Genomic DNA, 27,139 nt, shown 5'->3' on the forward strand with positions numbered 1-27,139 from the left:
TGTGTGTGTGTGTGTGTGTGTGTGTGTGTGTGTGTGTGTGTGTGTGTGTGTGTGTGTGTGTGTGTGTGTGTGTGTGTGTGTGTGTGTGTGTGTGTGTGTGTGTGTGTGTGTGTGTGTGTGTGTGTGTGTGTGTGTGTGTGTGTGTGTGTGTGTGTGTGTGTGTGTGTGTGTGTGTGTGTGTGTGTGTGTGTGTGTGTGTGTGTGTGTGTGTGTGTGTGTGTGTGTGTGTGTGTGTGCGTGCGTGCGTGCGTGTGTGTACACACTGTGACATGACTCAGCATAACAATCCAGTAATAAACATCCCCACCCTGGGCCTAGGAAAGGATAGAGACAGTGCAGCTAAGTGCTGACAATATTAGCTATTAGCTAGACCACAGGCACAGAGAGAGGAAGGAAGGGAAAGGGAAGGGGGAGACAGGAGAGGAAAGAAGAAATAGAGAGAGGGAAAAAAGGGAGGGAGGGAAAGAGGACAAAGAGAAATGCAGCAGAAGAGGATGGGCTATCAGAGATAAACAAAGAGGGAGGGAGAGAGTCCACATACTCCATCAGTAAGTGATATTTGGGTTCCTGGTGGAGCTAGTGTGTGTGTGTGTGTGTGTGTGTGTGTGTGTGTGTGTGTGTGTGTGTGTGTGTGTGTGTGTGTGTGTGTGTGTGTGTGTGTGTGTGTGTGTGTGTGTGTGTGTGTGTGTGTGTGTGTGTGTGTGTGTGTGTGTGTGTGTGTGTGTGTGTGTGTGCACGTGTGCGCGCATGCGTGTGTGCACGTGTGCGCGTGTGTGCGTGTGAGCGTGTGAGCGTGTGCACATTTCTGAGGTCACTGTGCATGGCGATGGCCCAGTTGAGAGAAGAGTGTTTGTGTGTGTGTGAATGCGTGCATATCCCTATGTCTGTACCAACGTTATTATAGTTTAGTGTTTTTCTATTCGTTTTTATTTCTATTGGTTTTTCGATTTGTATTTGCAATTCAGTTTAGTTTCAGCTCATTTTCTGACCTGATTTGCTAGTTTTCATTTAGTATTAGTTGTATATTATTTAGTTTCAGTTTTTATGGAGGTTTTAGGGATGCTGGAGCCATTTAAAAAAAATATATATATTTCACCTTTATTTAACCAGGTAAGCTAGTTGAGAACAAGTTTTCATTTACAACTGCGTCCTGACCAAGATAAAGCAAAGCAGTTTGACACAAACAACAACACAGGGTTACACATGGAATAAACAAGCGTACAGTCAATAACACAATAGGAAAAATTAAGAAAGTCTATATACAGTGTGTGCACACGGCGTGAGGAAGGCCATAGTAGCGAAGTAATTACAATTTAGCAAATTAATACTGGGGTGATAGATGAGCAGATGATGATGTGCAAGTAGAAATACTGGTGTGAAAAAGAGCAGAGCAGTAATTCAAAACAATATGGGGATGTGGTAGGTAGATTGGGTGTGCTGTTTACAGATGGGCTATGTACAGCTGCAGCGATCGATTAGCTGCTCAGATAGCTGATGTTAAAAGTTAGTGAGGGATATATAAGTCTCCAATTTGAATTATTATAGATATATTTTTTATGTTATATCGCAGATGTGCCCATTGTTCACATGTAAATCTGCTCTCTTATTGGCTAGAATGTTCCAGCCTGCTACCACCTCCTCCCGACTGCCTTCTGCCTTTTCTGACATTTATTCCCATTGAGTCCCATCTCTTGTCTATATATAGATAATCTTTGGTAAATGCGTTAGTTGAAGGGTCAGGTCATAGGTTAGGTTAGGTTTAAATTATAAAGTCAATCTAAATGTGACTTGGATTTAAAAGGACTGGTGCCGAGATTGGTGCAAAAAATATGAGAGAAGGAAAGGCTCTTGCCCATTTTTACACCTATCCAATTATTTTTTAAGTAGTACTATGCCCTAAGTTTAGAAGATAAACTAAAACTGAATATAATTCACAATGGTTTTTATTTTATTTTATTTTAGTTAGTTTAGGAGTCAAAGATAGTTTAAGTTTTTCAAGCGTATTTGTTAATTATTTTATTTCAGTTACTAAATTGTTTTTTTCATGATTAGTTTTTGTTTTTGTTTTTGTTTACTATAATAACCTTGGCATGTGCACTCACAGTACATGACAGGACTCAGGGGATTTCATGGAAATCTCATAAGGAGTCTTGTGTGTTGTTTTCATTTAAATCCTGCAGAACCGTCACATCAGTAAGGAGCAGCAGAGCTGGTCATAATAGAATGGAAAATACCCCCTTTGTCGATCCCTCTCTCGCGTTCTCTTTCTCTCTCTCTCTCTGACTGATCCAGACTCCCTCCTCCACTCGCACTCTTGCCCTAGTTCCTCTCCTCCATTCTGTCATTTTCTCTCAAAATGATCCTTCGTTCCTGTTTAAGGTTATGGAGACGATGGCGTAGTCACTGGAGTGGAGTGCGTGGGTGTGTGTCGAGGGAAAGGCGGTGATCTAATAATGGGACCATTTAGCCTATGGCTAATCTGAGTGTCTGATTAGAGAGAGAGAGAGAGAGAGAGATGTAAGCGCAAGAGAGGGAGAGCAAAAGAGAGAAAGATGAGGAGGAGAGAGAGCAAAAGTGCAAAGAGAAAGACGAGAGCTAGCACCAATAGCCTCATTTCAAATAAGAGACGGAGTAGCATAAGCTAGCTACCATGTTGGCCATAATTTTACCACTAAGCACTGAGAGCAGTGTTAGCATGGTATTTTCAAGTTGTACATGAAGTAGCTAGTGAAGTTATCGAACTGTGCTAGCTGTAGTACTATCAAGCATCAAGCAACGGAAGAGGGCAACAGACACCCTGCATGTAGCGCCCCTGCAGGATCTGGGATGAATATCACACAAGACCAGCTTGTTCTCGATGTTACCCATCAATCAATATGAATTCTTCTTTATTCAATTCCTTTCATTCTCTCTTGTCTTTTCTCTCTCTTTCTCCAATACGCCATAATGTCAAAGTAGATGATGTTTTTAGAAATGTTTACAAATGAATAAAAAATGAAAAGCCGAAATGTCTTGAGTCAATAAGTATTCAACCCCTTTGTTATCGCATGCCTAAATATGTTCAGGACAAAACATTTCAAATCAAATCAAATTCGCTTAACAAGTCACATAAGTTGCATGCACTGACTTTGTGATTTTTGAACGACTACCTCATCTCTGTACCCCACACATACAATCTCTAAGGTCCCTCAGTCCAGCAGTGCATTCCAAACACAGATTCAACCTCAATGACCAGGGAGGTTTTCCAATGCCTCACAAAGAATTGTTAGATGGGTACAGGAAAGATGGGAGGAGGGGTAGAGGAGAGGGGGAAAAACACCTACATGCACAAGCTTACACACACTCATGCACAGTGCGGGCTCAACTGAACTAGCAGCAGGTACTAGAGCCAGATATGCAGACTTCAGCAAACTCAGGGTGTGTTCCATTCCCTTGGGGGTCAGGGGTCACTACTGTGGAAGGAAAAGTGCCTGAGTAAAGAACTACCCTGGGCAGTGAGCCCTGTAAATGGAGGGAGCACACATTTAGTTAATTCAGAACTCACTACCAGTAAATGGGCTCCACTCACCCAGCCGTAGTTGATGGTTGTAAGTGACGACAGTAGGGACCTTATATTTTGATATGTTGATACCACTTGATGTGTACCTTGCTGTGAGCGCAGTCTTTTCAGTCACCTGACATTTAGGTGGAATTCTAGAGCCGCTAGGTATAGCTATGTGTGCAACAGTAATGGAGGGAGAACAAGCTTCAAAGAGAGAGCTGAAATTCAACAAAGTCAAAGAGACTACAGCATCCATTACAGATATTTTGTGTTTTAATTGTATTATTTTTAATACATTCAGGAGGTAAACTGAAATTCTAGTTGCCTTTTCTCCATTACTGTTACTGTTGCCACGTCATGAAGCAGCTAGTGATTCTGACCTCATGGACATAACATTACAGAAACAGTTTCTTATTTTTCGCTCCTCTTTCAGACATGACCAGACATGCCTCCACTGATTCCACCCCTAGTGACAGCGGCTCTAGTCCCTCCCCCAGCACCCCTCAGAAGCTGCTGCCATCATGCACCTCTCCGTTCGGGCCACGGCTGGTTCGGGCCACACCTAGCTCCTCCGCGACCCCGCGACCCCAGCCTGAAGGTTCAGACCGTCGCCACAGTAACACGGTCCGACTTAGCGGGACATTTGGAGGTCACGGACCCTGTGGACGCCGCAGCGGACCCGTGAAGATGGAGAGAATCAAGGTGTGTATATGTGTGTGTATGTTTACCAATGGTCTACTCTTCTCTTTATGTTTTTCTAACGTTCTCATTATGTTCTCCAGGTTCTGATGGGCTCAGAGGTGGAAAGCGACTACAAGGAGCCAGAGAACATGGACACACGGGTGGTGATGGGCCAGGAGACCCTGCTCAAGACAAAGAAAACCCTGACAGGGAAGTGCCCATGTGGGCAGAGCAGCCAGGCGATACCCCTGCCTGGAGGCCCAGTCTTGGAGGTCCCTAAGCCTCCCTTAGAGCCCCAGGCCGAGGCTGGAGAAAAGGCCCAACTGGACACAGGGCAGGAGAGAGACAATTCACCTCTGACCCCAAAGTTGGAGCAAGAGCAGGAGAGAAGCCCTGTCCTGCCCATTAGACCTCTCCTCACCCCCCTCATCCCTGCGTCCCCTCCCTCCTCAGAGCCAGTCACAGTTGATGTTAGCTTGATGGGCAGCTTAAGCCCTTTGGAGGCAGGGCTGTCTCCCTATGATGAAATGTCTTTTGTATGTTCCATGTATGCCATGCCCTCCCTGTCCGAGCCAGCCTATCCCCCTGCTATCCTATCCTTCACTGAGCCGGCCTATGCCGTGGACCCTCTGAGAGTGGGTGTTCCCTCGTCCCTGGATCCTGACCTGTACTACACCGCCCCCTCCACCCCCATCAAGATGGCTGCTCGCCCCTTACACCTCAAACACCGCTCTTACCCCGGCTCTCCAGCCTCTCCCCTCTCACCAAACTCGGACAGTGAGGACCTGTGCTCCCCCCTTACTTCCCCCTCTGGCTCCTACGTCACGGCGGAGGGGGGCAGCTGGACCTCTTCCACCTCCCCCTGCACCTCCCCCAATCTTCTCTTGGCAGAGGATGTGCAGGAGGCACCTGCATGCTTTGTCAGCTCGCTGTCCGAAATCGGAGACGAAGTGGGGGAGGATAGGGGAGCAGTAGGGGAGAGGGCAGAGGAAAAGGGAGGAGGAGCAGCAGAGTGGCGGTTCTGCCTCTATAAGGGTCTAGCAGAGACTGTGATCCTGGAGGAGGAGGAGGTACTGAGAGGGGAGGTAAGGGGGAGAAGGAGTGAGGAAGTGACAGTCTCAAGGGGTAGCTGTCGCCCTCGCTGGGTGACAGAGGACACTTCCCCATTGAGGAGCAGCAGCGGCAGAAGCACCGACTCCCAGGAAGATGGAGGGGAGTCGGAGGGCTCGCTCTGCCCAGCAGAGGATGCTCTGGCTGGGGGACAGCAGTACTCAAGTCCCCTGCTGCAAAGAGGCCTGGAGCTGGAGCTGCAGGCCTGTGTGTCTGAGGAGCTTTACCCTCCCATTACCAACCCAGATGATGATGGAGCAGACTCCCCACGGCTGACCTCCATCTCCTTCCCCTTTGCCCCAGACATGGGGAACCTAAGCCCTCACACCTCCTGCGTCAACCCTGCCTCCTCCAACCTTACCATGGACACCTGCTCTCCAGATGTGTCAGATGGGGATAACTCCAGCCCTTACGGAGAGATGGGTACCTTCCTGCTGTTCCCAGGCTCCTACAGTGATGATGGAGAGATGGAGGAAGAGGAGAGTATGATCCCAGCCTCTCTGCTTAACTTCCCCCTCCACACCAGTCTCCTCTTTCAGGCAGACTCCATGGAGATCACTCTCTTCCCCACAGAGGAGGGGAATGAGGGAGGAGAGGGAAACGACAGGAACGATGTGGATGCGTACGCGGCCGGAGAGGAGGAGGGGGACGTGGAGGATGATGATGAAGATGATGAGGAAGAAGTGGAGGCTAAGGTAGAGATAGAGGAGGCTAAAGTAGAAATAGTGATAGAGGAAGAGGTGGATGAAGAGGAGGGTGAGGATGTTGAGGATGAGGAAGAGGAGGAGGAGGGTGAGGGTAAGGCTGTAAATGACCCAGCTGAAGAGGACAACTCGGCCTCCTTCCTTCATTCACTGTCAGAAACTTCCATCAACGAAGGGCTGGATGAGTCCTTCTGTTTCCAAGACGACACTGACGACTCACTAGACTCCGCCTCTTATAATGGCGAAGAGGATGAGCGACTGTACAGCACAGAGAGACATGCTGAACCACCCACAGTACCACCCACAGGACCACCCACAGGATCACCCACAGAACTACACCAAGCCAAACCTCAGCCTGAAACCAGACCAGAGGCCTACAGCACTGAACTGTCCCAGTCCCAGAGCAGACTTAGCCTAATCAATCCCCCAGGTGACAAAGAGCCCCGGCCTGAGGATCCTCCAGGACCTAGACCACCACAACCTGCACTTGCACCTGCCCAACCTGCGGAATCAGCCCACCCCGAGTCCTCCAACAGCAGTAGTGGGAGTGAAATGGAGATCTCCTCAGAGTCCTCTGACCCTCCTGTCCCCGCTCCTTCTCAGGAGAGCCCTTATGTCTCTACCCTTACCCCTAAACTTTCTACAACCCCTTACCCTGCCTTCACTACCCCAAATACTACTCCTGCTACCGTGTCAACCCCTAAAACCAAGGCTGAATCTCTCTCTAACCCCAACACTAAATGTGCTCCTGCCCCTAATGCTAAATCTGCTACTGTCTGTACCACTAACACTAACCCTGCTACAGCCTCAACCCCACAAAATAATTCTGCTACTTCCTCAACCTTCAAAACTAACCCTGCTACCGTATGTAGACCTGAAATTAACCCTGCTACGGTCTCTACCCCTAACACTAACAGTGCTCCTGCCCCTAACGCTAAATCTGCTACGGCCTGTACCACTAACACTAACCCTGCTACAGCCTCAACCCCCAAAACTACCCCAGGTACATGCTCTACCCCAAACCCCGCTGCTACTCCTAAAACTAACCCTGCTGCTACTCCTAACACTAACCCTGCTGCTACTCCTAACACTAACCCTGCTGCTACTCCTAACACTAACCCTGCTGCTACTCCTAACACTAAGCCTGGTGCTACTCCTAACACTAAGCCTGCTGCTACTCCTAACACTAAGCCTGCTGCTACTCCTAACACTAACCCTGCTGCTACTCCTAAAACGAACACTGCTGTTACTCCTAAAACGAACACTGCTGCTACTCCTAACACTAACCCTGCTGCTACAATCGAGGAGACAGCGTCCCACAGCAATCCTGTCATCCTGGCAACCCAGCCATCCCATAACAGCCCTGTGACCCTGGCAACAGGAGCAGGGCAAGCCAAAGCAGTTGCAGAGGAAGTACAGGCTGGTACGGTGAGAGAGGAGGACAAAAGGAGCAGTGCAAAGAGAGAGAAAGACAAACAGAGTGATGGGGAGAGAGGGAAGGACAAACAGAGCAGTGGAGAGAGAAGGAAGGACAAACAGAGCAGTGGGGAGAGAAGGAAGGACAAACAGAGCGGTGGAGATAGAGAGAAGGACAAACAGAGCAGTGGGGAGAGAGGGAAGGACAAACAGAGCGGTTGGGAGAGAGGAAAGGACAAACAGAGTGATGGGGAGAGAGGGAAGGACAAACAGAGCGGTGGGGAGAGAGAGAATAATGAACAGAGCACAGAGACTTCAGACGAGGACCACACAGAGCAGACAGACAGGGACTCGTTCAAACTACTCATTAAGCCACGCCCCTCTAAGTCAGACACACCCCGGCCTAAACAGAAGACCTCTGAGCCCCGTAAGCCGCTCCCACGTGTGTTTGGGGTGGCAGCAGCTTCAGTCCGGTCCAAACCGCTTCTGGTGTCAGTGCTGGAACTGGACCAGAAGAACGCGAACAGCAGCGCTGAAGGTGTGGACTCCCATCAGGTCCTTGAAGGGACCACTGCCACCAACGACCTGAACAAGGGGGTCCCTCTGCTCTCATGCCCGAAAGAGCCTAACCCCAGCAACATCCCTGTCTCCTCCTGCCCTGAGAGCTCACCTGACCTGGCTGACAACCTGTCCCTGACCCCTGACATCTGCCCATGTGACCCCGCCCAGGAGAACCTGAGGGAGAACACCCTGAGCACTGAGGACGGGGGCCCTGGGGCCCTGGGCTCCCCTCACACACCCCTGGCTGTCTCTCCCAAGAGGGAGAACTCAGAGACAGATGCAGGAGGGAGGAGGGGGGATGGGGGCTTGAGGGCTGATAGGAGGGGGTTAGGAGCAGAGTCCGGGTCCTGGGGGGCAGGGGAGGCCCTATCTCTCTCTCTGGGGCAGGGCTGTGGGTTGGAGGCACAGAGCCTATTACTGTATGAGGTGGAGGGACATACGATTGGACAGACAATTGGACAGAAGATTGGACAGACACTCTCCGGGCTGCCCAATGTCGGCACAGATGAGGATGAGGTGGGTGATATAATGGGGGACGAAGAAGACAACAACAGCCTGTGTGGTCGGCCAGACAAGATGGCAGATGTTGAGCTTGTGGGAGAGGGTGTGCCAGAGTCCAACCTGTCCAGCTGGAGGTCCATCGAGGAGATATCAGAGGCAGGGGGAGGAGAGGACGGAAGCTCCCAATTCCCAGAGGATGATGTCAGCAACCTGCAGAGTCACCCGGAAAACAAGGAGGAGCAGGAAAACAACAACAATGTCTCAGTGTTCCTATCCTCTGGAATGCCAACCTGTATGACTCTGAATGCCCTGTCAGAGGACGTGAGACAAAAGAGCCAGAGTGTGTGTCTGAGGGCGTCTCTCTCAAACATACCACTCACAGAGGTGAGATCACAGGCTGCTGCAGCCTCCGATAGGCCATCAACATCAACTGACAGCTCAACACACCAATCAGACATAAGACAACCGTCCTTGTCCATGGAAAGCCCTGGGCGTGTCTCACCACCAGGAGGTAAACCACAGACTGTCTCAGACCAGAGCCCTGGTTCAGTAGAGGCAGCCATTTCCAGACCCAACAGTAACACAGATATTAACCCAGCAGTCAAACAGGCAGACCCAGCTCTGTCTCTGCTGGGTGGGGCATTTGGATCCTTCAGCCATAAAATCAGACCAAGCAACTCCAAGTCAGGCAGACTGTCCCAAGAAACTTCCCGATCACTGAAGAAAGACACCGTAGAGAATGTCCAAGTCTCCCAAGAAACTTCTCTCTCAGTGGGCAAAGACACAGTAGAGAAGGTCCAAATTTCCCAAGAAATTTCCCCATCAGTGAGCAAAGACACAGTAGAGAAGGTCCAAGTCTCCCAAGAATCTTCCTTATCAGTGGGTAATGACACAGTAGAGAAGGTCCAAGTTTCCCAAGAATCTTCCATATCAGTGGGCAAAGACACAGTAAAGAAGGTTCAAGTTTCCCAATATGTTTTCCAATCAGTGGGCAAAGACACAGTAGAGAAGGTCCAAGTTTTTCACGAAACGTCCCCATCAATGAGCAAAGACATAGTAGAGAATGTCCAAGTCTTCCAAGAAACTTCCCTATCAGTGGGCAAAGACACAGTAGAGAAGGTCCAAGTTTCCAAAGAAACTTCCCCATCAGTGGGCAAAGACACCGTAGAGAAGGTCAAAGTATTCCAAGAATCTGCCCTATCAGTGGGCAAAGACCCAGTAGAGAAAGTCCAAGTTTCCCAAGAAACTTCCCCATCAGTGGGCAAAGACACAGTAGAGAAGGTCCAAGTTTCCCAAGAGACTTCCCCGTCAGTGAGCAAAGACACAGTAGAGAAGGTCCAAGTCTCCCAAGAATCTCCCCTATCAGTGGGCAAAGACACAGTAGATAGAGTCCAAGTTTACCAAGAAACTTCCCCATCAATAGGCAAAGACACAGTAGAGAAGGTCCAAGTTTCCCCAAAAACATCCCCACCAGTGGGCAAAGACACGGTAGAGAAGGCCCAAGTTTCCCAAGAAACTTTCCCATCAGTGAGAAAAGACACATTAGAGAAGGTCCAAGTCTCCAAAGAATCTTCCCTGTCAGTTGGCAAAGACACAGTAGAGAAAGTCCAAGTTTCCCAAGAAACTTCCCCATCAATGGGCAAATACACAGTAGAGAATGTCCAAGTTTCGCAAGAAACTTCCGCATCAGTGAGAAAAAAGACACAGTCAGCCAGAGGAGACAGAGAGAGGTACAAGTTTCCCAAAGAAACTTCCCAATCAGTGAGTAATGATACAGTAGAGAAAGTCCAAGTTTCCCAAGAATTTTCCCCATCAGTGAGCAAATACACAGTAGAGAAGGTCCAAGTTTTCCAAGAATCGTCCCTATCAGTGGTTAAAGACACGGTAGAAAGTGTGAAAAAACTATGTTCCCAGCCTCAGCCAGAGGAGACAGAGCCACAGACGGTGAGCCAAAAAGAAGGTGGTGGCGGTCAGAAGACTGACAGGCACATTGACCAACCAAAGACGAGTGGGGCATTAGAAGAACAGGAGAGCAGTGTTTGTATCTCAGGGGAAAGAGAGGTGGAGGAGATTGCAGAGGAGAGATTCTCTCCAACAGAGAGTGTTCCAGAACCTGCACAGCGTCAGACACCCGAGGGAGAGCTGAGCACAGAGAAAGCCATCACTCCTCCTCAGCCAGGGAGGAGAGGGAAGCAGAGCAGAGACAGACCCAGTCAGCCGCGCAGACAATCTCCGTCAGGCTCTGGGTCTGCTGATCACCCACAGGAACCAGCTCTCACTGCCAAGACCCTAGAAGACACCTCCCCACCAGGGAAACAAAATAATAAGAATATGAGGGGACAAACATCTGCTGCAGATACCAGACAGAGGACACCTGTGAAGGGCAAACCTGAGGCAGAGTCCGAGAGGAGAGGGGAAAACAGAAACGTCTCCAGATCCCCGACTCCCCCTAGTCCTACCAACCTCTGCCCTATCTCTCCTGCTCTCCTACTCAACCAGGAAGTGAACATGGAAGTGCACCAGGAAATGCTTGACAACAGGCCGCTGCCTGGTTGCCAGACAGAAAGCAGGAAGGACATCAACGATAACAATGTGGGGAGTGGCCATGCCTCCCCTACAGAACAGAATAGATCTTCTTCTCCTCCACCTCTTCCCTCCTCTTCTCCTCCCCCTCTCTCCCCCTCTCCTCTCTCCTCCTCTCCTCCCCCCAGTACCTTCACAGTGCAGCCAGATGAGGACCTCCCCACCCCCATACAGGAGTCCCAGCCTCTCCTCACCACAGTCCAGCCTGTCACCCCACTCCTAGACACCCAGCCTCAATCAACCAATCTTCAGGCAGCCTCCGCAACCCTTTCTACTACCCCTATCGCCCTTCCTAAGCATCCCCCTATACCCACTGAAAGTGTCCGTATGTCCCCTACCCCCTACTCATTCTCATCTCCACTCACGTCAGCCCTGCCCTCGACCCCCAGCCTTACCCAGCCCACCCAGGAGTCTTTGCCACGGATGGAGGCTCCAACCACAGTGCCTGTCCTAGACATCCGCTGCCAGGCCCAGCTCCAACCAAACCTCCTCACCAAGCCCAACAGACAGATCAAGCCAGTTCAGTCACAAAGCCCACAGGACAGAGGTGAGTTACACTCAGTAGAGATAGGGGTGTGGGGTGATTTGATTTTCTCTTTTTGGTAATCAAGTATCAGTGAATCATGAATCAGTCCAACCTGTGTGAACTTGGATTTTGTTGCAGATGGGATGGACACAGACAGTGATGATGATGACACTGCTGTTCCTCTACGACGTCACATGACTCAGCCCAGGGGGATTGTGGGAAACCCTTCTCATAAAGAGTCTGGCTCCTCCAATCAGCGAGAGATACTGCTTCACTCCTCCCGCCAACCAACTGAGAGACAGATAGACTGTCCAATCAGCCACAAGGATTCACAGGAACTGGAACTGTCCTTCAAATACAACTGTACGTAGTCTGAAAACCCATATCTCTATCTCTGTCTGTTTCTCTCCGTTTCCTTGAGAAACTGATTCTGAGAAGTGACTCCACCTATGACCTTCCTTACACACACAGATGGCTCTGAATATGTCTTGTGGTCCTGCTATGGTCCTGATGAAGGACATACTTCAGATTCTAGGAAGGCTTCTCAATAATACCCCGTCGACCACAGAACACTGCTGCAGCTACTGAATAATGGAGGAGAAATAATCAGAGAGAGGATCATTTTATCCAGGAGGAATATTGTTATTGCACATCTTTCAATAGAGGTTTTTTTAGGGCAACTGTCAGTCAACCTGAAACCACTGGTTCAATCTAGCTAGAACTGACCTCCCTGTAGATGATATGTACATAGAATCATTGATGGGGATTTATGTGTACTGTATGTGTGGTAGCACTGCAGCATAATGAACAATGCTACATGCATTGAAACACAGTAGTACAGAATGTAATTATACGTCATAACCTGCATGCTCCATAGCATAGAGATGAAATGCCATTACTATTTAATGAGGTGATCTATTTCTCCCCTGAGATTGGTGATTAGGTTAGCCGTAGAGCTTTATGATGGACTGTCCCATTACCAGTGCTAACGAGCTACACCATATCCTCATCATCTATATCTCAGTCATTAGTTACCATAGCAATGAGGATGTGATGCAGTACTCTGAGAGTAACAGTGTGTGTGTTCCACAGTGGGCTCCTGCAATGAGTCGGAGAGTGAGGGATCAGTGCCAGAGTTGGAAGAACCAGAGGGCGTGCCACTGAGATCCTCAGAACCCCAGGTGAATCTACCGTGTGTGGGCAGAGAACACTCTAGAAGTCCCCTTACCTCCAAGGGTGGAAACCTTGCTTTCACTGTGTGTTATGTAATAACATATTGATGTCATTACCTTTAGGTAGAGTGGTCAGAAGGATGCGTGTTGTGGGGCCTGTATTTTCTGAATGGGTCGCAGCTTCAGAGATCTTTTCCATATTATCAGTCTGTATATGGGTAAACTACTGTAGAATGTTCTCAGGTTTTGAATTGATGTTGTTGTTCTCCTTCTCAGCCCATCTCTCCTGCTGATGAGGGGATTAACAGACCTAAGCAGAGCCGCAGTGAGAAGAAGGCCCGCAAGGCGAGATGTGAACACAGAGCTGCTCCATGCGGCAGTCTCAGCTAATCAAACACAGAGCTGCTCCATGCGGCAGTCTCAGCTAATCAAACACAGAGCTGCTCCATGCGGCAGTCTCAGCTAATCAAACACAGAGCTGCTCCATGCGGCAGATTCAGCTAATCAAACACAGAGCAAATGTGTGTGTATTCTGTGTGTTTGGCCGCATCATGGTGTAACAAGTGTGTGTGTGTTTAGGCCATGGGTAAGCTGGGCTTGCGGCCGGTCCACGGTGTGACCAGGATCACTATAAGGAAGTCGAAGAGCATCTTGTTTGTCATCAGCAGACCTGACGTCTTCAAGAGCCCCGCGTCAGACATCTACATCGTGTTTGGAGAGGCCAAGGTGACCTCCTAACCTTCTCTCACTCTCTCTCGCTCTCTCTAACCCCTCTCTCTTTATCCCCCTCTCTTTTCTCTCATCTACATTGTGTTCAGAGGCCAAGGTGACCTCTCTCTTCCTATTTCCTTCCTAGATAGAGGACCTGTCTCAACAGGTGCACAAGGCAGCGGCAGAGAAGTTTAAGGTCCCGGTGGAGCCCTCCCCACTGGTGCCCCCTGCACCACCCAGCCTCACCATCAAGGAGGAGAGCGAGGAGGAGGAGGTATGGAAATGCATGCTGACTCATTATGTTAAGGAAAAACACCAATCTTTACGCTATTCTTACTCTTTCATGTACAGTAGTTCTTTTAGATCTTAATATGAAACAATTCTGTCTAGTGTTTTTAATTAATTAATTTCTACTGCAGTGGTGGAAAAAGTACCCAACTGCCATGAGAAAAATAAAGATACCTTAATAGAAAATGACTCAAGTTAAAGTGAGTCACACAGGAAAATCCTGTATTTGGTTTTTAATATACTAAAGTAAATGTAATTGCTCAAATATACTTAAGTATAAATCCTTTCAAATTAGTTATATTAGGCATACCACATGGCATGCTTGCCAGGGGCACCCTTCCAACACTCAGACATAATTTACAAACAAAGCACGTGTTTAGTGAGTCCCCCAGATCAGAGGCAGTAGGGATGACCGGGATGTTATCTTGATAAGTATGTGAATTAGACCATTTTCCTGTCCTGCTAAGCATTCAAAATGTAACGAGTATTTTTGTGTCTCAAGGAAAATGTATGGAGTAAAAAGTACATATTTTTCTTTAGGAATGTGAAGTAAAAGTTGTCAAAAATAGTTCAAGTCACATACAGATAAAAAAATTTAAAAACTTAAGTAGTATTTTCAAGTATTGTTACTGTAGTTATTTTCAAGTACTTTACTGTAGTTAGCCTGATGGCTATTTAAAAAAATGTTACTAGGCAAGTCAGTTAAAATAAGAACAAATTCTTATTTTCAATGACGGCCGAAGAACAGCGGGTTAACTCCCTTGTTCAGGGGCAGAACGACAGATTTGTACCTTGTCAGCTTGGGGATTCGATCTTACAACCTTCCGGTTACTAGTCCAACGCTCTAACCACTAGCCTACTTGCCACCCCAATGCTACAGTTATGAACTGTAGCATTTTTTTTTTCATGTTCAGAAGTGTTCCATAGTGCAACTGACTTTGACCTCTGTCAGGTGGACGAGGGAGGTTTGGAGCAGAGGGATATAGAGCTGGTGATGGCCCAGGCTAACGTGTCCCGCTCTAAAGCTGTCCACGCCCTCAGACACAACACCAATGACATCGTTAACGCTATCATGGTGAGGAGGGAGTGATGAAGGAATCTGTTGTAGGCCCAACGCGGACAGTGTGTTACATTTGCTGTTATGACCTACTGATTGCAACAGTCCTTTTTCCAATAGATCTTGAAAAAAAATAAAAGCTTAACAATTTTATTTTCTTCATGCATCCAACCCCAAGTAATTCTCCCCCTCTTTCTTCTCTCCCATAGGAGTTGACCATGTGAGAGGAGGACCCCCCCCCCCAAAGCATAAATGCCAGTGTCACATCTGTATCGCTGCTATGTTGCATTCTCCTTACCTGCTAATAAACAGTCTGTAATAACCACAGTAGTGGGCGATACTGTTAACCACCCTTATACTGCACATGTCATGTATGTATAGTGAAAATGGGGCATTTTAAAAGACAGTCGCTTTTATTACATTAAAACATCAAACAGAATACAAAACATAGTCAAACAAGTCAGTTTAAATCATGCTCACAATGAATAAAACACATACAGTACCATTGAAAAGTTGACACCTACTCATTCCAGTGTCTTTATTATTTTCTACATTGTAGAATAATAGTGAAGACATCAAAACTATGAAAATACATATGGAATCATGTAACCAAAAAAAAGTGTTATACAAATCAAAATATATTTCACATTTAAGATTCTCTTTGCCTTGATGACAGCTTTGCACACTCTTGGCATTCTCTCAAACAGCTTCATGAGGTAGTCACCTGGAATGCATTTCAATTAGCAGGTGTGCCTTAAAAGTTCATTTGTGGAATTTCTTTCCTTCTTAATGCATTTGAGCCAATCAGTTGTATTATGACAAGGTAGGGGTGGTATAAAGAAGATAGCCCTATTTGGTAAAAGACCAAGTCCATATTATGGGAAGAACAGCTCAAATAAGCGAAGAGAAACAGTCCATCATTACTTTGAGACATAAAGGTCAGTCAATCAGAAATATTTCAAGAACTTTGAAAGTTTCAAGTGCAGTCACAAAACCCATCAAGGGCTATGATGAAACTGGCTCTCATGAGGAATGCCACAGGAAAGGAAGACCCAGAGTTACCTCTGCTGCACAGGATAAGTTCATTAGAGTTATCATCCTCAGAAATCACAGCCCAAATAAATACTTCACAGAGCTCAAGACACATCTCAACATCAACTGTTCAGAGGAGACTGCATGAATCAGGCCTTCATGGTCAAATTGCTGCAAAGAAACCACTACTAAAAAGGGCACCAATAAGAAGAGACTTGCTTGGGCCAAGAAACATGAGCAATGGACATGAGACTGGTGGAAATCTGTCCTTTGGTCTGATGAATCCAAATTTTAGATTTTTGGTTCCAACCGCCGTGTCTTTGTGAGACACAGAACAGGTGTAAGGATAATCTCTGCATGTGTAGTTCCCACCGTAAAGCTTGGAGGAGGTGTGATGGTGCATTGCTGGTGACACTGTCAGTGACTTATTTAGAATGCAAAGCACACTTAACCAGCATGGCTACCACAGCATTCTGCCGCGAAACACCTTCCGATCTGGTTTGCGCTTAGTGAGACTCAATTTTTTCCCCACAGGACAATAACTCAACACACCTCAAGGCTGTGTAAGGGCTATTTGAGCAAGGAGAGTGATGGAGTGCTGCATCAGATGACCTGGCCTCAACAATCACCCGACCTCAACCCAATTGAGATGGTTTGGGATGAGTTGAACCGCAGAGTGAAGGAAAAGCAGCCAACAAGTGCTCAGCATGTGAGAACTCCTTCAAGACAGTTGGAAAAGTATTCCAGGTGAAACTGGTTGAGAGAATGCCAAGAGTGTAAAGGCGTCAAGGCAAAGGGTGGCTACTTTGAAGAACCTAAAATATAAAATCGAGTTTAGTTTAATTATCATTTTTTTGTTTACTACGTGATTCCATATGTGTTATTTCATAGTTTTGATGTCTTCACTATTATTCTACAATATAGAAAATAGTAAAATAAAGAAAAACCCTTGAATGAGTAGGTGTCCAAACTTTTGGACTGGTACTATTTTTTTTAAACCAGAAATTTTACTATGTGTAAAATCCCCACCCCCACTAACGATGGAATGAGTAGGTCGAAACCCAGTTGGGTGGCTGGTACACCTCCGGAAGGCACAGCTGGCATGGTTTGGTCAATGGTTTGCCTATATTTTTGTTCATGCATTTGTTAAGTCACAGTGGTTGTCACACACACACACACATATACATATACATATACATATATATAAGTCAAGGTCACAAGTCAAAGTGCAAATGTCTTTTGGATGGGTCAGTATGTTCCTTAGTCCTTGGGCGGCAGGACGTTGTTGTCAAAGTGTCCCTGGTTGGTGATGTTCCCTGCTGGAAAGTACCTGGCTACCACGAATGACGAACCATCTGGCGCACTGGCCTTCCCCACACCCAGCTTCTTACTGCCCTTCCACACCATTGCTGTGAAATGACCTGGTTAGAGAGAGAGAGAGAGACACAAGCTAAACACCTTCACTGAAGGAAGCCCTCTGCAGCACTGCTCCTCTAAATATTTACAGCTACAGATCCCTATATTCATCTCCCCCCCTCTATCATCCCCTCCATATACACTCTTTCCCCTCTATTGCACACTCCCATCTCCCCCTCTATCATCCCCTCCATATACACTCTTTCCCCTCTATTGCACACTCCCATCTCCCCCCTCCATATACACTCTTTCCCTCTATTGCACACTCCCATCTCCCCCTCTATCATCCCCTCCATATACACTCTTTCCCCTCTATTGCACACTCCCCTCTATATACACTCTTTCCCCTCTATTGCACACTCCCATCATCCCCTCCATATACACTCTTTCCCCTCTATTGCACACTCCCATCATCCCCTCCATATACACTCTTTCCCCTCTATTGCACACTCCCATCTCCCCCCTCTATCATCCCCTCCATATACACTCTTTCCCCTCTATTGCACATCATCCCCCCATCTCCCCCCTTTATCATCCCCTCCATATACACTCTTTCCCCTCTATTGCACACTCCCATCTCCCCCCATCTATCATCCCCTCCATATACACTCTTTCCCTCTATTGCACACTCCCATCTCTCCCCCTCTATCATCCCCTCCATATACACTCTTTCCCCTCTATTGCACACTCCCCTCTATATACACTCTTTCCCCTCTATTGCACACTCCCATCATCCCCTCCATATACACTCTTTCCCCTCTATTGCACACTCCCATCATCCCCTCCATATACACTCTTTCCCCTCTATTGCACACTCCCATCATCCCCTCCATATACACTCTTTCCCCTCTATTGCACACTCCCATCTCCCCCTCTATCATCCCCTCCATATACACTCTTTCCCCTCTATTGCACACTCCCCCCCCTTTATCATCCCCTCCATATACACTCTTTCCCCTCTATTGCACACTCCCATCCCCCCTCTATCATCCCCTCCATATACACTCTTTCCCCTCTATTGCACACTCCCATCTCCCCTCCATATCACTCTTTCCCCCATCATCCCCTCCATCCCCTACACTCTTTCCCCTCTATTGCACATCTCCCATCATCCCCTCCATATACACTCTTTCCCCTCTATTGCACACTCCCATCTCCCCCCTCTATCATCCCCTCCATATACACTCTTTCCCCTCTATTGCACACTCCCATCTCCCCCCCCCCTCCTCTCTTTCCCCTCTATTGCACACTCCCATCTCCCCCCTCTATCCCCCTCCTATCATCCCCTCCATCTACATCCCCTCCATTTCTTTCCCCTCTATTGCACACTCCCATCATCCCCTCCATATACACTCTTTCCCTCTATTGCACACTCCCATCTCCCCCCTATCATCCCCTCCATATACACTCTTTCCCCTCTATTGCACACTCCCATCTCCCCCCTCTATCATCCCCTCCATATACACTCTTTCCCCTCTATTGCACACTCCCATCTCCCCCCTCTATCATCCCCTCCATATACACTCTTTCCCCTCTATTGCACACTCCCATCTCCCCCTCTATCATCCCCTCCATATACACTCTTTCCCCTCTATTGCACACTCCCATCTCCCCCCCCCTCTATCATCCCCTCCATATACACTCTTTCCCCTCTATTGCACACTCCCATCTCCCCCTCTATCATCCCCTCCATATACACTCTTTCCCCTCTATTGCACACTCCCATCTCCCCCTATCATCCCCTCCATATACACTCTTTCCCCTCTATTGCACACTCCCATCTCCCCCCTCTATCATCCCCTCCATATACACTCTTTCCCCTCTATTGCACACTCCCATCTCCCCCTCTATCATCCCCTCCATATACACTCTTTCCCCTCTATTGCACACTCCCATCTCCCCCCTCTATCATCCCCTCCATATACACTCTTTCCCCTCTATTGCACACTCCCATCTCTATCATCCCCTCCATATACCCCTCTATCATCCCCTCCATATACACTCTTTCCCCTCTATTGCACACTCCCATCTCCCCCCTCTATCATCCCCTCCATATACACTCTTTCCCCTCTATTGCACACTCCCATCCCCCTCTATCATCCCCTCCATATACACTCTTTCCCCTCTATTGCACACTCCCATCCCCCCTCTATCATCCCCTCCATATACACTCTTTCCCCTCTATTGCACACTCCCATCATTCCCCCTCTGTCTTTCCTCTCCTCTATCTGTCAGCAGCACATGAGTTGATAGGAGTGATCCTGATGCTGCAGGGTCAGTCACACTGAGCAGGAGGCTTCAGGAAGAGAACAGGAAGGACAGAAAAGACTGGGAATGCTATAAAGAACTAGATTTTCCACAGGAAGGAGTGTTCCGTGCATGTTTGTGAGCAGAGTCACAGAACTACACAGTCACAGAATGATAATGTCACATTTATAGAACAAAGACCACACAGTTCAACACTGCCTGGGTGAACACAACACTGTGGCATGCAGCACTACACAAGTCAGTGTGTGTGTGTGTGTGTGCGCATGCGTGTGTCTCACCTGTGCCAGAGGAGAAGCCGGGACGGTTGAAGTTGTATTGTTTGACCTCATCATACCAGCGGTCAGCGACATCCTTCCCTATACACAGAGAGGACAAAGGTTACAGGTTATCACATAACATTATACTTGTTTGTTGCCTTTGTCACTATTGTTTAACAGAAACTCGGGCTAAAACCCCCAGAGTTCCAGCAGAGATGACAGCGGCAAGGAAATATTATCCAAGATGGCAGCTGTCCAAGGCAACAGTGCTAACCGTATAAAAGCTGCCAAAGCTTTAGGTGGGTCAGAAGAACACGGAGAGGTTTGAGATCCCGAGTTTCAGAGGAGCAGTCCAGAGAGAGATTAACTGAGCTTGACCCAGTAACAGTATGTATCCATAGGAGACTGTTTATGAATCACAGCAGACTGTCAGGTCAGTGCACAGACATAGTTGTGCTCGGAGTCATGGTCTTGTTGCTGAAACACTCCGAACACAGAGCAGGGAAATGGACCCCAGCTGTTCCTGCCTGGGCCGCCACTGAACAGGATAGTCTATAGTTTAGACCTAACTAAACCCTACAGAGACTCTGGATCGCTCTCTTTAATGTTACTATCTGTACCGTACACAGCGAATAATGTATCTGTCTCCATTTACATAACTAAACATATGCAGGCTGTGTCAATGTTTGGTCATAGCATTAGGAGTCATCGGGTTACAGTGTGTGTACCTGGCTGGTCATAGGAGGCCCAGGCCAGGTTCTCGCCACAGCTCCCCTTACTGGACTCAACACTGTGCTTCAGGATCCGTGTGCTGGCCAGAGACTCAGCATACCTACAGGGTGGAGATAGTTGTGGTAATAGTTAGATAAAGACAGCTAAAATATGGGTGGGGTTAGGTGAAGTGGAAGGAAGTAAGGGTGTGGTTGGCCATGTCTCTGATAAAGGTGGTGGGTGGAGTAGAAGGCTAAGTGTGTGTGTGGGTTGGGGGGGCCCCGATGTCTCGGTGACCCACCTAGTGGCATCGCTACTCAGCTTGCTGCTCAGCTTCAGAGGGGGTGTCTGGTGCTTCCTACGATACTCATTGTGACTCCGCAACACCTCCTCTGAAAACTGCTTAGAAGCTGAGAGAGAAACACAAAACAAGATGCCATGAAAAAAACTGAAGGTAAATGTCTATTGTTTCCCTTGTTTTCACTGTAATATACAAGCAAACTTTCAAATCATTAATACAACTCAATAAAACGATAGGCTGCAGATAATCAGACAGTAACTTAGGCAGTAGTAAATCTCCAGTAAGCCCCATACATATGGCTGTTCCCCAGGCTTGAGTCTATAATACTAGACAGATAGTACCAGGGTATGTATGAATGGGGGACACATCCACTCTCTCCCCAGCCTGGTGCCAATCACAGCCATACTCACACATCTCCATTCTCTCTGGCATTCACACAATGAGGCGATTCTCACACACACACACACTTAGCAGATGTAGCGGAATACAGCCTGTTACAGCCTTGTGAATAATCAGTGGTTGCAGTCCTTGGGGCTGGATCCTTGACCCAGACTTAGCTTATTCCTAAACTAAATACCACTTTCAAATGGAGGATAATGTGGTTCTGGAAACTGGCACCTAAAATGTTCTGTCAATTGATCTCACACACACACACACACACAGTGCAAATAGGGAATTCCCCTACTGGCACAGCTATTCCTGATACTCTCAATAGTGGTTTCATCCTCACCACAGAAGGGAAGAAACTGACCTAGCGCATAGGCGTTACAAGACTATGGCGACAGGGTAGCCTAGTGGTTAGAGCGTTGGACAAGTAACCGGAAGGTTGCAAGTTCAAACCCCCGAGCTGACAAGGTACAAATCTGTCGTTCTGCCCCTGAACAGGCAGTTAACCCACTGTTCCTAGGCCGTCATTGTAAATAAGAATTTGTTCTTAACTGACTTGCCTTGTTAAATAAAGGTTAAAAAAATAATAATAAAGTACAGCTTTTTAAAATCCACCCCTTTGTCCCTGTTGCATGATAACAGCCCATTGTCACAAATTGAGACCTAATCCTCTTTTGTAATCTCTCTCTCTCACACACACACACACACACACACACACACACACACACACACACACACACACACACACACTTTGATAAACATTCTCCACTTTCACACAGTCATATTCCAGTACAATTAAATCTCATGTAGTCTTACCGGATTTGCCCATGACACAGAAACTCTCTCTTGTTCCCTTTGGCTCAGTCCGCTCTCTGATGGTCTGAAACAGCTGCTATAACTTTGTTTCTGTCCCTCTCTCCCTCTCCCTTTCTGTATTCCTATTTTTCTCCGTAGCCTTTGTTCCTCTCGCTCACAATTCTCCCTCTAGTAAACTAGTCTTTTTCAAAACTTCTGCTTCTGTCCTCTCTCACTCTTAAACACCCTGCCTTTTCCTTGGCCACACACACATTATCCTCCCTCTCCCCTTATCCCTCTGTAACACACAGGCTCCCTCCCTCTGTGTAACTGAAAGGAGAGACCCAGCATGGCTGTTCTGATGACATCATCTCTATGAGACACATGCCCTTTTATGGCCTGAGATTCCTGCTTTCTGCTTGAAATGTGAGCTGGACATTATACCCTAACTAATTAAGAGCAGTTTAACTGTTTAGAAGCACTTTTACACAGTTTTACTAGGGTGAGCCTATGTGGCATCGATATTAGTCAGAAAAATGTATTCTAGTGTCCAAATTGACTACAAAGTGTAAATAGTAGGATCATTCGGGTCATAAAGTCAGTCTCGTCCAAAACTGAGATTTTCGAGAACATATAATTTTAAAAAAGGAAGGGTACCATAACAATTTTCCTTGGGTTGGGTTTATGTCAATCCTGCCCACAGCTGGCAGCACCCAAGTAATCATCAATTCGAAGTGCAGCTGCATGTGACCCGATTGTAATACCCTTAGGCTAGGGTATAGTTAGAGACCATCAATAAAATTACACAATGTACATGTGACAATATTAAAATATTTAAATAGCTCCAAATTTCAATGACTTAAAAACCTCAAACCAACTATAAATTGTAAACGCATATACAAATATTGAAAGCAGTTAATGAGACAACTAAAAGGTGTTCCTTTAATGTAAATATTGTCCTAGTTACATTGTGTAATTTATAGACGGTCCCTAACTAGCCCCAGAGATAGGCTATCCAAAGTCTAACTCTGTCACTTGGGCACAACAGCCGGCTGAAGATAATTGGCAAAAGAAGTTGCCTAGGTGACTTCAAGACATGCTTAGGCTGTTTTATGTTATCTCGAAGGGTGAATGACTAACTGTTTTGGAAGAGTGAATATACAAACCCTTGTCACGTGCGAACACACACACAAGAGACACCCACATTAAAGTCTCGTTTGATTTCCGTCATGGCTACTGCATTTCTTATTGTTCAAGCAACAAAAAAAACAATGCCAAATGAGTAACTTCAGCCCCTCTTTAAGTGTACATTTCCTCAGAAGATTACTTCCCTAAAGACATGCTCCAGGACACAGTAAGCTATTCTATCTGCCATGAGCAAATAAGGTGTCATGATTCCAAGGCCTGAACTCTCTCAGGAGAATCAGTTTGACACAGAGGCCTGGTCATTTGTTTTGGTGGCTTGATCAGAGTAGTGGCACTGCAATTCGACTGAAAAGGAATAAGAGAACAATCAAACTTTACTCTATGTGGCGACAGTTCGGCAACGCTGTGCTGTGACTGGGTCAGAGATGGCAGGAGATCGTGATGGAGAAGAAAGTGAAGCAAGTGATGGAGAAGAAAGTGAAGCAAGTATGGAGCATAGCGGTAAAAATAAAAGGGAGAAGAAGAAAAAGGAAGTGGGAGAGAAAGAGAGTAGTGGTTTGAAGGGGAGCGATAGGTCGATGGAGGCAGAGATGAAGAAGAAAAGGAAGTAGGAGAGAAAGAGAGTAGTGGTTTGAAGGGGAGCGATAGGTCGATGGAGGCAGAGATGAAGAAGAAAGGGAAGTAGGAGAGAAAGAGAGTAGTGGTTTGAAGGGAGCGATAGGTCGATGGAGGCAGAGATGAAGAAGAAAAGGAAGTAGGAGAGAAAGAGAGTAGGGGTTTGAAGGGGAGCGATAGGTCGATGGAGGCAGAGATGAAGAAGAAAAGGAAGTAGGAGAGAAAGAGAGTAGGGGTTTGAAGGGGAGCGATAGGTCGATGGAGGCAGAGATGAAGAAGAAAAGGAAGTAGGAGAGAAAGAGAGTAGGGGTTTGAAGGGGAGCGATAGGTCGATGGAGGCAGAGATGAAGAAGAAAAGGAAGTAGGAGAGAAAGAGAGTAGTGGTTTGAAGGGGAGCGATAGGTCGATGGAGGCAGAGATGAAGAAGAAAAGGAAGTAGGAGAGAAAGAGAGTAGGGGTTTGAAGGGGAGCGATAGGTCGATGGAGGCAGAGATGAAGAAGAAAAGGAAGTAGGAGAGAAAGAGAGTAGGGGTTTGAAGGGGAGCGATAGGTCGATGGACGCAGAGATGAAGAAGAAAAGGAAGTAGGAGAGAAAGAGAGTAGGGGTTTGAAGGGGAGCGATAGGTCGATGGAGGCAGAGATGAAGAAGAAAAGGAAGTTTGAGGAGAGCAACAGTTTCCAAAGCCAGCGGCAGTTCGGAGGTAGAGCGTGCCGAGAAGGAAGGGCAAGCTAAGTCGCGAGGGGATCATGAGTCTGACGGCTGTGATAAAAGAGTTGATTGGGGAAGTTGTCAATGCTAACGTGTTAAGAGTGGAAGCCTTTTCTGTTCACATCATTTTTAGGATGATGCTTTTGTGCCGATGTTGGTGCGGTCTCTTGCTCCATTCGTATTTGGGAACCCATTGATGACATCATGGCAAAGAAACCCCTCTTGAAAAATGACTGCACTTTAGGCTATATGGATTAGTATTGTAGCAAATGCACTGATGTTGTCAAATTATATGATATAGGCTGGTAGGTAGGTAAGTCCAGCCGGCCAGTTAGGTAGGTCTGGCCAGCCAGGTAGGTAGGTCGGCTGGACCTCCCTACCTTGCCAGACCTAGGTTCAGCTGACTGGCCAGGTTGCTAGGTAGGTCCGGTCATGTAGGTAGGTCTGGCCAATTAGGTAGGTCTGGCCGGCCAGGTAAGTATATCCGGCTGGCCGGCAAGCCAGGTAGGTAGGTCGGCTGGACCTACCTACCTGGCCAGACTTATCTACCAGATTAGGTAGGTAGTTCCGGCAGGTTCAGTCGACTGACCAGGTAGGTCCGGATGAAACAGGAATTTATTGAGCTGATCAGCAACCTAAAAGGCTCTGAAAAGCATCCAATTATCTCCTGTCCCTTGCCATCATTGGGTCGCGGCTGCGAAAGTTTCAGCAGGCTCTTAGCACTTTAAATCTGGCTTAAAGTCTACTGCCATTCTGTGTGTGTAACCTTTGCTGACAATTTCAACACTTGTTGGAAACAAAAGATGCTCTACAGGGACGATGGACCCAAACCATCTAGGCACCTGGACCCTTTTCATATTTCAAGGCTGCGTTAAGATATTGACTCAGAGACAGACCAAGCCCTGCTCAGGTAATACCTCCCGTCCTCTCTAAGCGTTATCGTCATACTGCTGTCTATGTCTGCCAGGGGTGTTGTCAGTTGTAATTTTCTACCCATTCACTCCACTCTTAGATCTGCTATTGTTAGCTCAAAAGAAGAACCCGCTGTGGCCTGCTCACCCAATGTTTTTAGTTCAAGTGTGAATTCCGTAAACCTGAATACCCCCTAGTTTTCAAATCGCGTAGAGAGCTTGGGCTATGCACCATCATTGGTTACTCTGAGAGTTCCTCATATTGACATTGGTTGCGGCCTCAGGCCCTATGGTGCTAACCTTGGCAAAGTCATTCCAATTTCTTATTGTTCCTCTATTACTAACAGGGATAGACCAAATGGTGCAGTTCTATGAAATCTTTTATCCATACCAACTATATCAACCATCAGACAGGGCATGCAACCGCCTATTGAACATAGCTTGTTTGAGCTGGAGTTTCCATGTGACTTCAAAAATCGTAAAGGACTTGGGTTGATGCATCTGAACATTAGGAGCTTACTTCCTAAACTAGATTACATCAATATCTGAGCTATGCAGACGAATCCGGATATTCTGGTATGGACTGAAACCTGGAACTCTGGGGACATTCTGGACTCTGATATTAAAGCCATAGGCCACAAATAAAAGCAGGCTCAGCTACACTCATAGACTGCATAAAAAACAACTGACATGGCTCATACTGCATTACACAAAATGTGTTACAATAGTAATAATAGTAGCACAGTAGTTAGTGTAAAAAAAAAGGCAGATGCTTGTTTTTTATGTCTTTCCCATTAGATGGCGGTGTTGGCACAGACATGAAGAGTGGAACATGGAACCTAAACTGAAGAAGGAGGTACATGAGGATTGTGGACGGATGTTGAGTTTAATTCGAAAGAGTTAGACCACATCCCATACCAACACTTAGATGGGCTGCATCTCCTCTTCTCCAGCCTTCTTCTGCACTAATTTGAAACTGCACTGGTGACCTATTCTGTGTAGGAAATGAGTCGGGTTAAAACAATACATACAAAAATAATTATTGTGCAATTTATATTATTTATATAGGCTACATTTAGATTTGTCTTTCATAATTTGGCATTAGTGCATAAGCCTTAGCTTTAGGGCCTAACTTTACACGTGCCAAATAGCCTTCACACCACATGCTTTTGTGAACTGGCAGAACAATTCCACTGACGCAAAAAGTAAAATGTCGGAGTTTAATTCAATGAGAGAAAATCTGCAAAATGGAGAGTTTAAAATAAAGAGAAGGGAGGGCCAGAAAAGTAATGTTTAGGAAAGATTTGGGGAAGTGGTAAAAGAGGATGATAGCAGTGCCTATGTTTGATGACTGTGAGGCGCTACACTAATTTGACAGAGACAAGATGGGGACATCAAATAGACCTATGCCATGTCAAGGAAAGGGTAGCCTACTCTTTAGATGGCTTAAGTGAAATCTGAACACTGATTATAGGTCTATAACCTTTCACATGTTTCCAAGCCGAACTGAAACATATTGGGTCGTTTTCACAGATTTCTATTTCCTAACAACTGGTCAAACTGATGTCATTAGGACATTTGGCACAGAAAATCTTTCCTATTTTTCTTCCCTGTTCCTAAATGTATTTTCCCGTGAAAGCAGAGATGACACTGAAAACGTTACCGATGTCAACTAGTTTGAAGCATTCATTCTATAATTTATGACATTAGTCTGGTGAGCAAAACTTTATTTCGTCTTCT

General features: G+C 46.8%; 2 protein-coding genes across 2 annotated transcripts; one reads left to right on the forward strand and one right to left on the reverse strand.

Moving 5' to 3' along the window:
- Positions 1 to 3,976: 3,976 nt before the first annotated feature.
- nacad (NAC alpha domain containing) lies at positions 3,977 to 15,178 on the forward strand. The gene is made up of 13 exons (XM_042306668.1): positions 3,977 to 4,243; positions 4,324 to 6,088; positions 6,194 to 6,651; positions 7,418 to 7,464; positions 7,620 to 10,209; positions 10,390 to 11,644; positions 11,762 to 11,986; positions 12,716 to 12,804; positions 13,072 to 13,140; positions 13,375 to 13,521; positions 13,652 to 13,780; positions 14,747 to 14,869; positions 15,061 to 15,178. The coding sequence occupies exons 1-13, from the start codon at positions 3,977 to 3,979 to the stop codon at positions 15,073 to 15,075; spliced, it is 7,179 nt and encodes a 2,392-aa protein (XP_042162602.1). The 3' UTR covers positions 15,076 to 15,178.
- A 1,443-nt stretch (positions 15,179 to 16,621) lies between these two features.
- Positions 16,622 to 22,387, reverse strand: LOC112228406 (Golgi-associated plant pathogenesis-related protein 1). The gene is made up of 5 exons (XM_024393707.2): positions 22,040 to 22,387; positions 20,837 to 20,945; positions 20,553 to 20,656; positions 19,846 to 19,923; positions 16,622 to 17,304 (listed from the first exon to the last, which is right to left on the reverse strand). Exons 1-5 carry the CDS (start codon positions 22,050 to 22,052, stop codon positions 17,144 to 17,146), a joined length of 465 nt encoding a protein of 154 aa, XP_024249475.1. The 5' UTR covers positions 22,053 to 22,387; the 3' UTR covers positions 16,622 to 17,143.
- Between the last annotated feature and the right edge of the window lie 4,752 nt (positions 22,388 to 27,139).

The sequence above is a fragment of the Oncorhynchus tshawytscha genome, linkage group LG03, assembly GCF_018296145.1.
Source record: "Oncorhynchus tshawytscha isolate Ot180627B linkage group LG03, Otsh_v2.0, whole genome shotgun sequence".
NCBI lineage: Eukaryota > Metazoa > Chordata > Actinopteri > Salmoniformes > Salmonidae > Oncorhynchus > Oncorhynchus tshawytscha.

Excerpts from the sequence above, each read along its gene's own strand:
- LOC112228406 (XM_024393707.2), bottom strand. Across the intron at positions 20,657-20,836 it reads CTGAGTAGCGATGCCACTAG|GTATGCTGAGTCTCTGGCCA; the intron begins GTGGGTCACCGA and ends TCCACCCTGTAG. Across the intron at positions 19,924-20,552 it reads GGCCTCCTATGACCAGCCAG|GGAAGGATGTCGCTGACCGC; the intron begins GTACACACACTG and ends CTCTGTGTATAG.
- nacad (XM_042306668.1), top strand. The coding sequence starts at position 3,977 with ATGACCAGACATGCCTCCACTGATTCCACCCCTAGTGACAGCGGCTCT. Across the intron at positions 6,652-7,417 it reads CTTCTCAGGAGAGCCCTTAT|GAGCAGGGCAAGCCAAAGCA; the intron begins GTCTCTACCCTT and ends CCCTGGCAACAG. Across the intron at positions 12,805-13,071 it reads TGAGATCCTCAGAACCCCAG|CCCATCTCTCCTGCTGATGA; the intron begins GTGAATCTACCG and ends TCTCCTTCTCAG.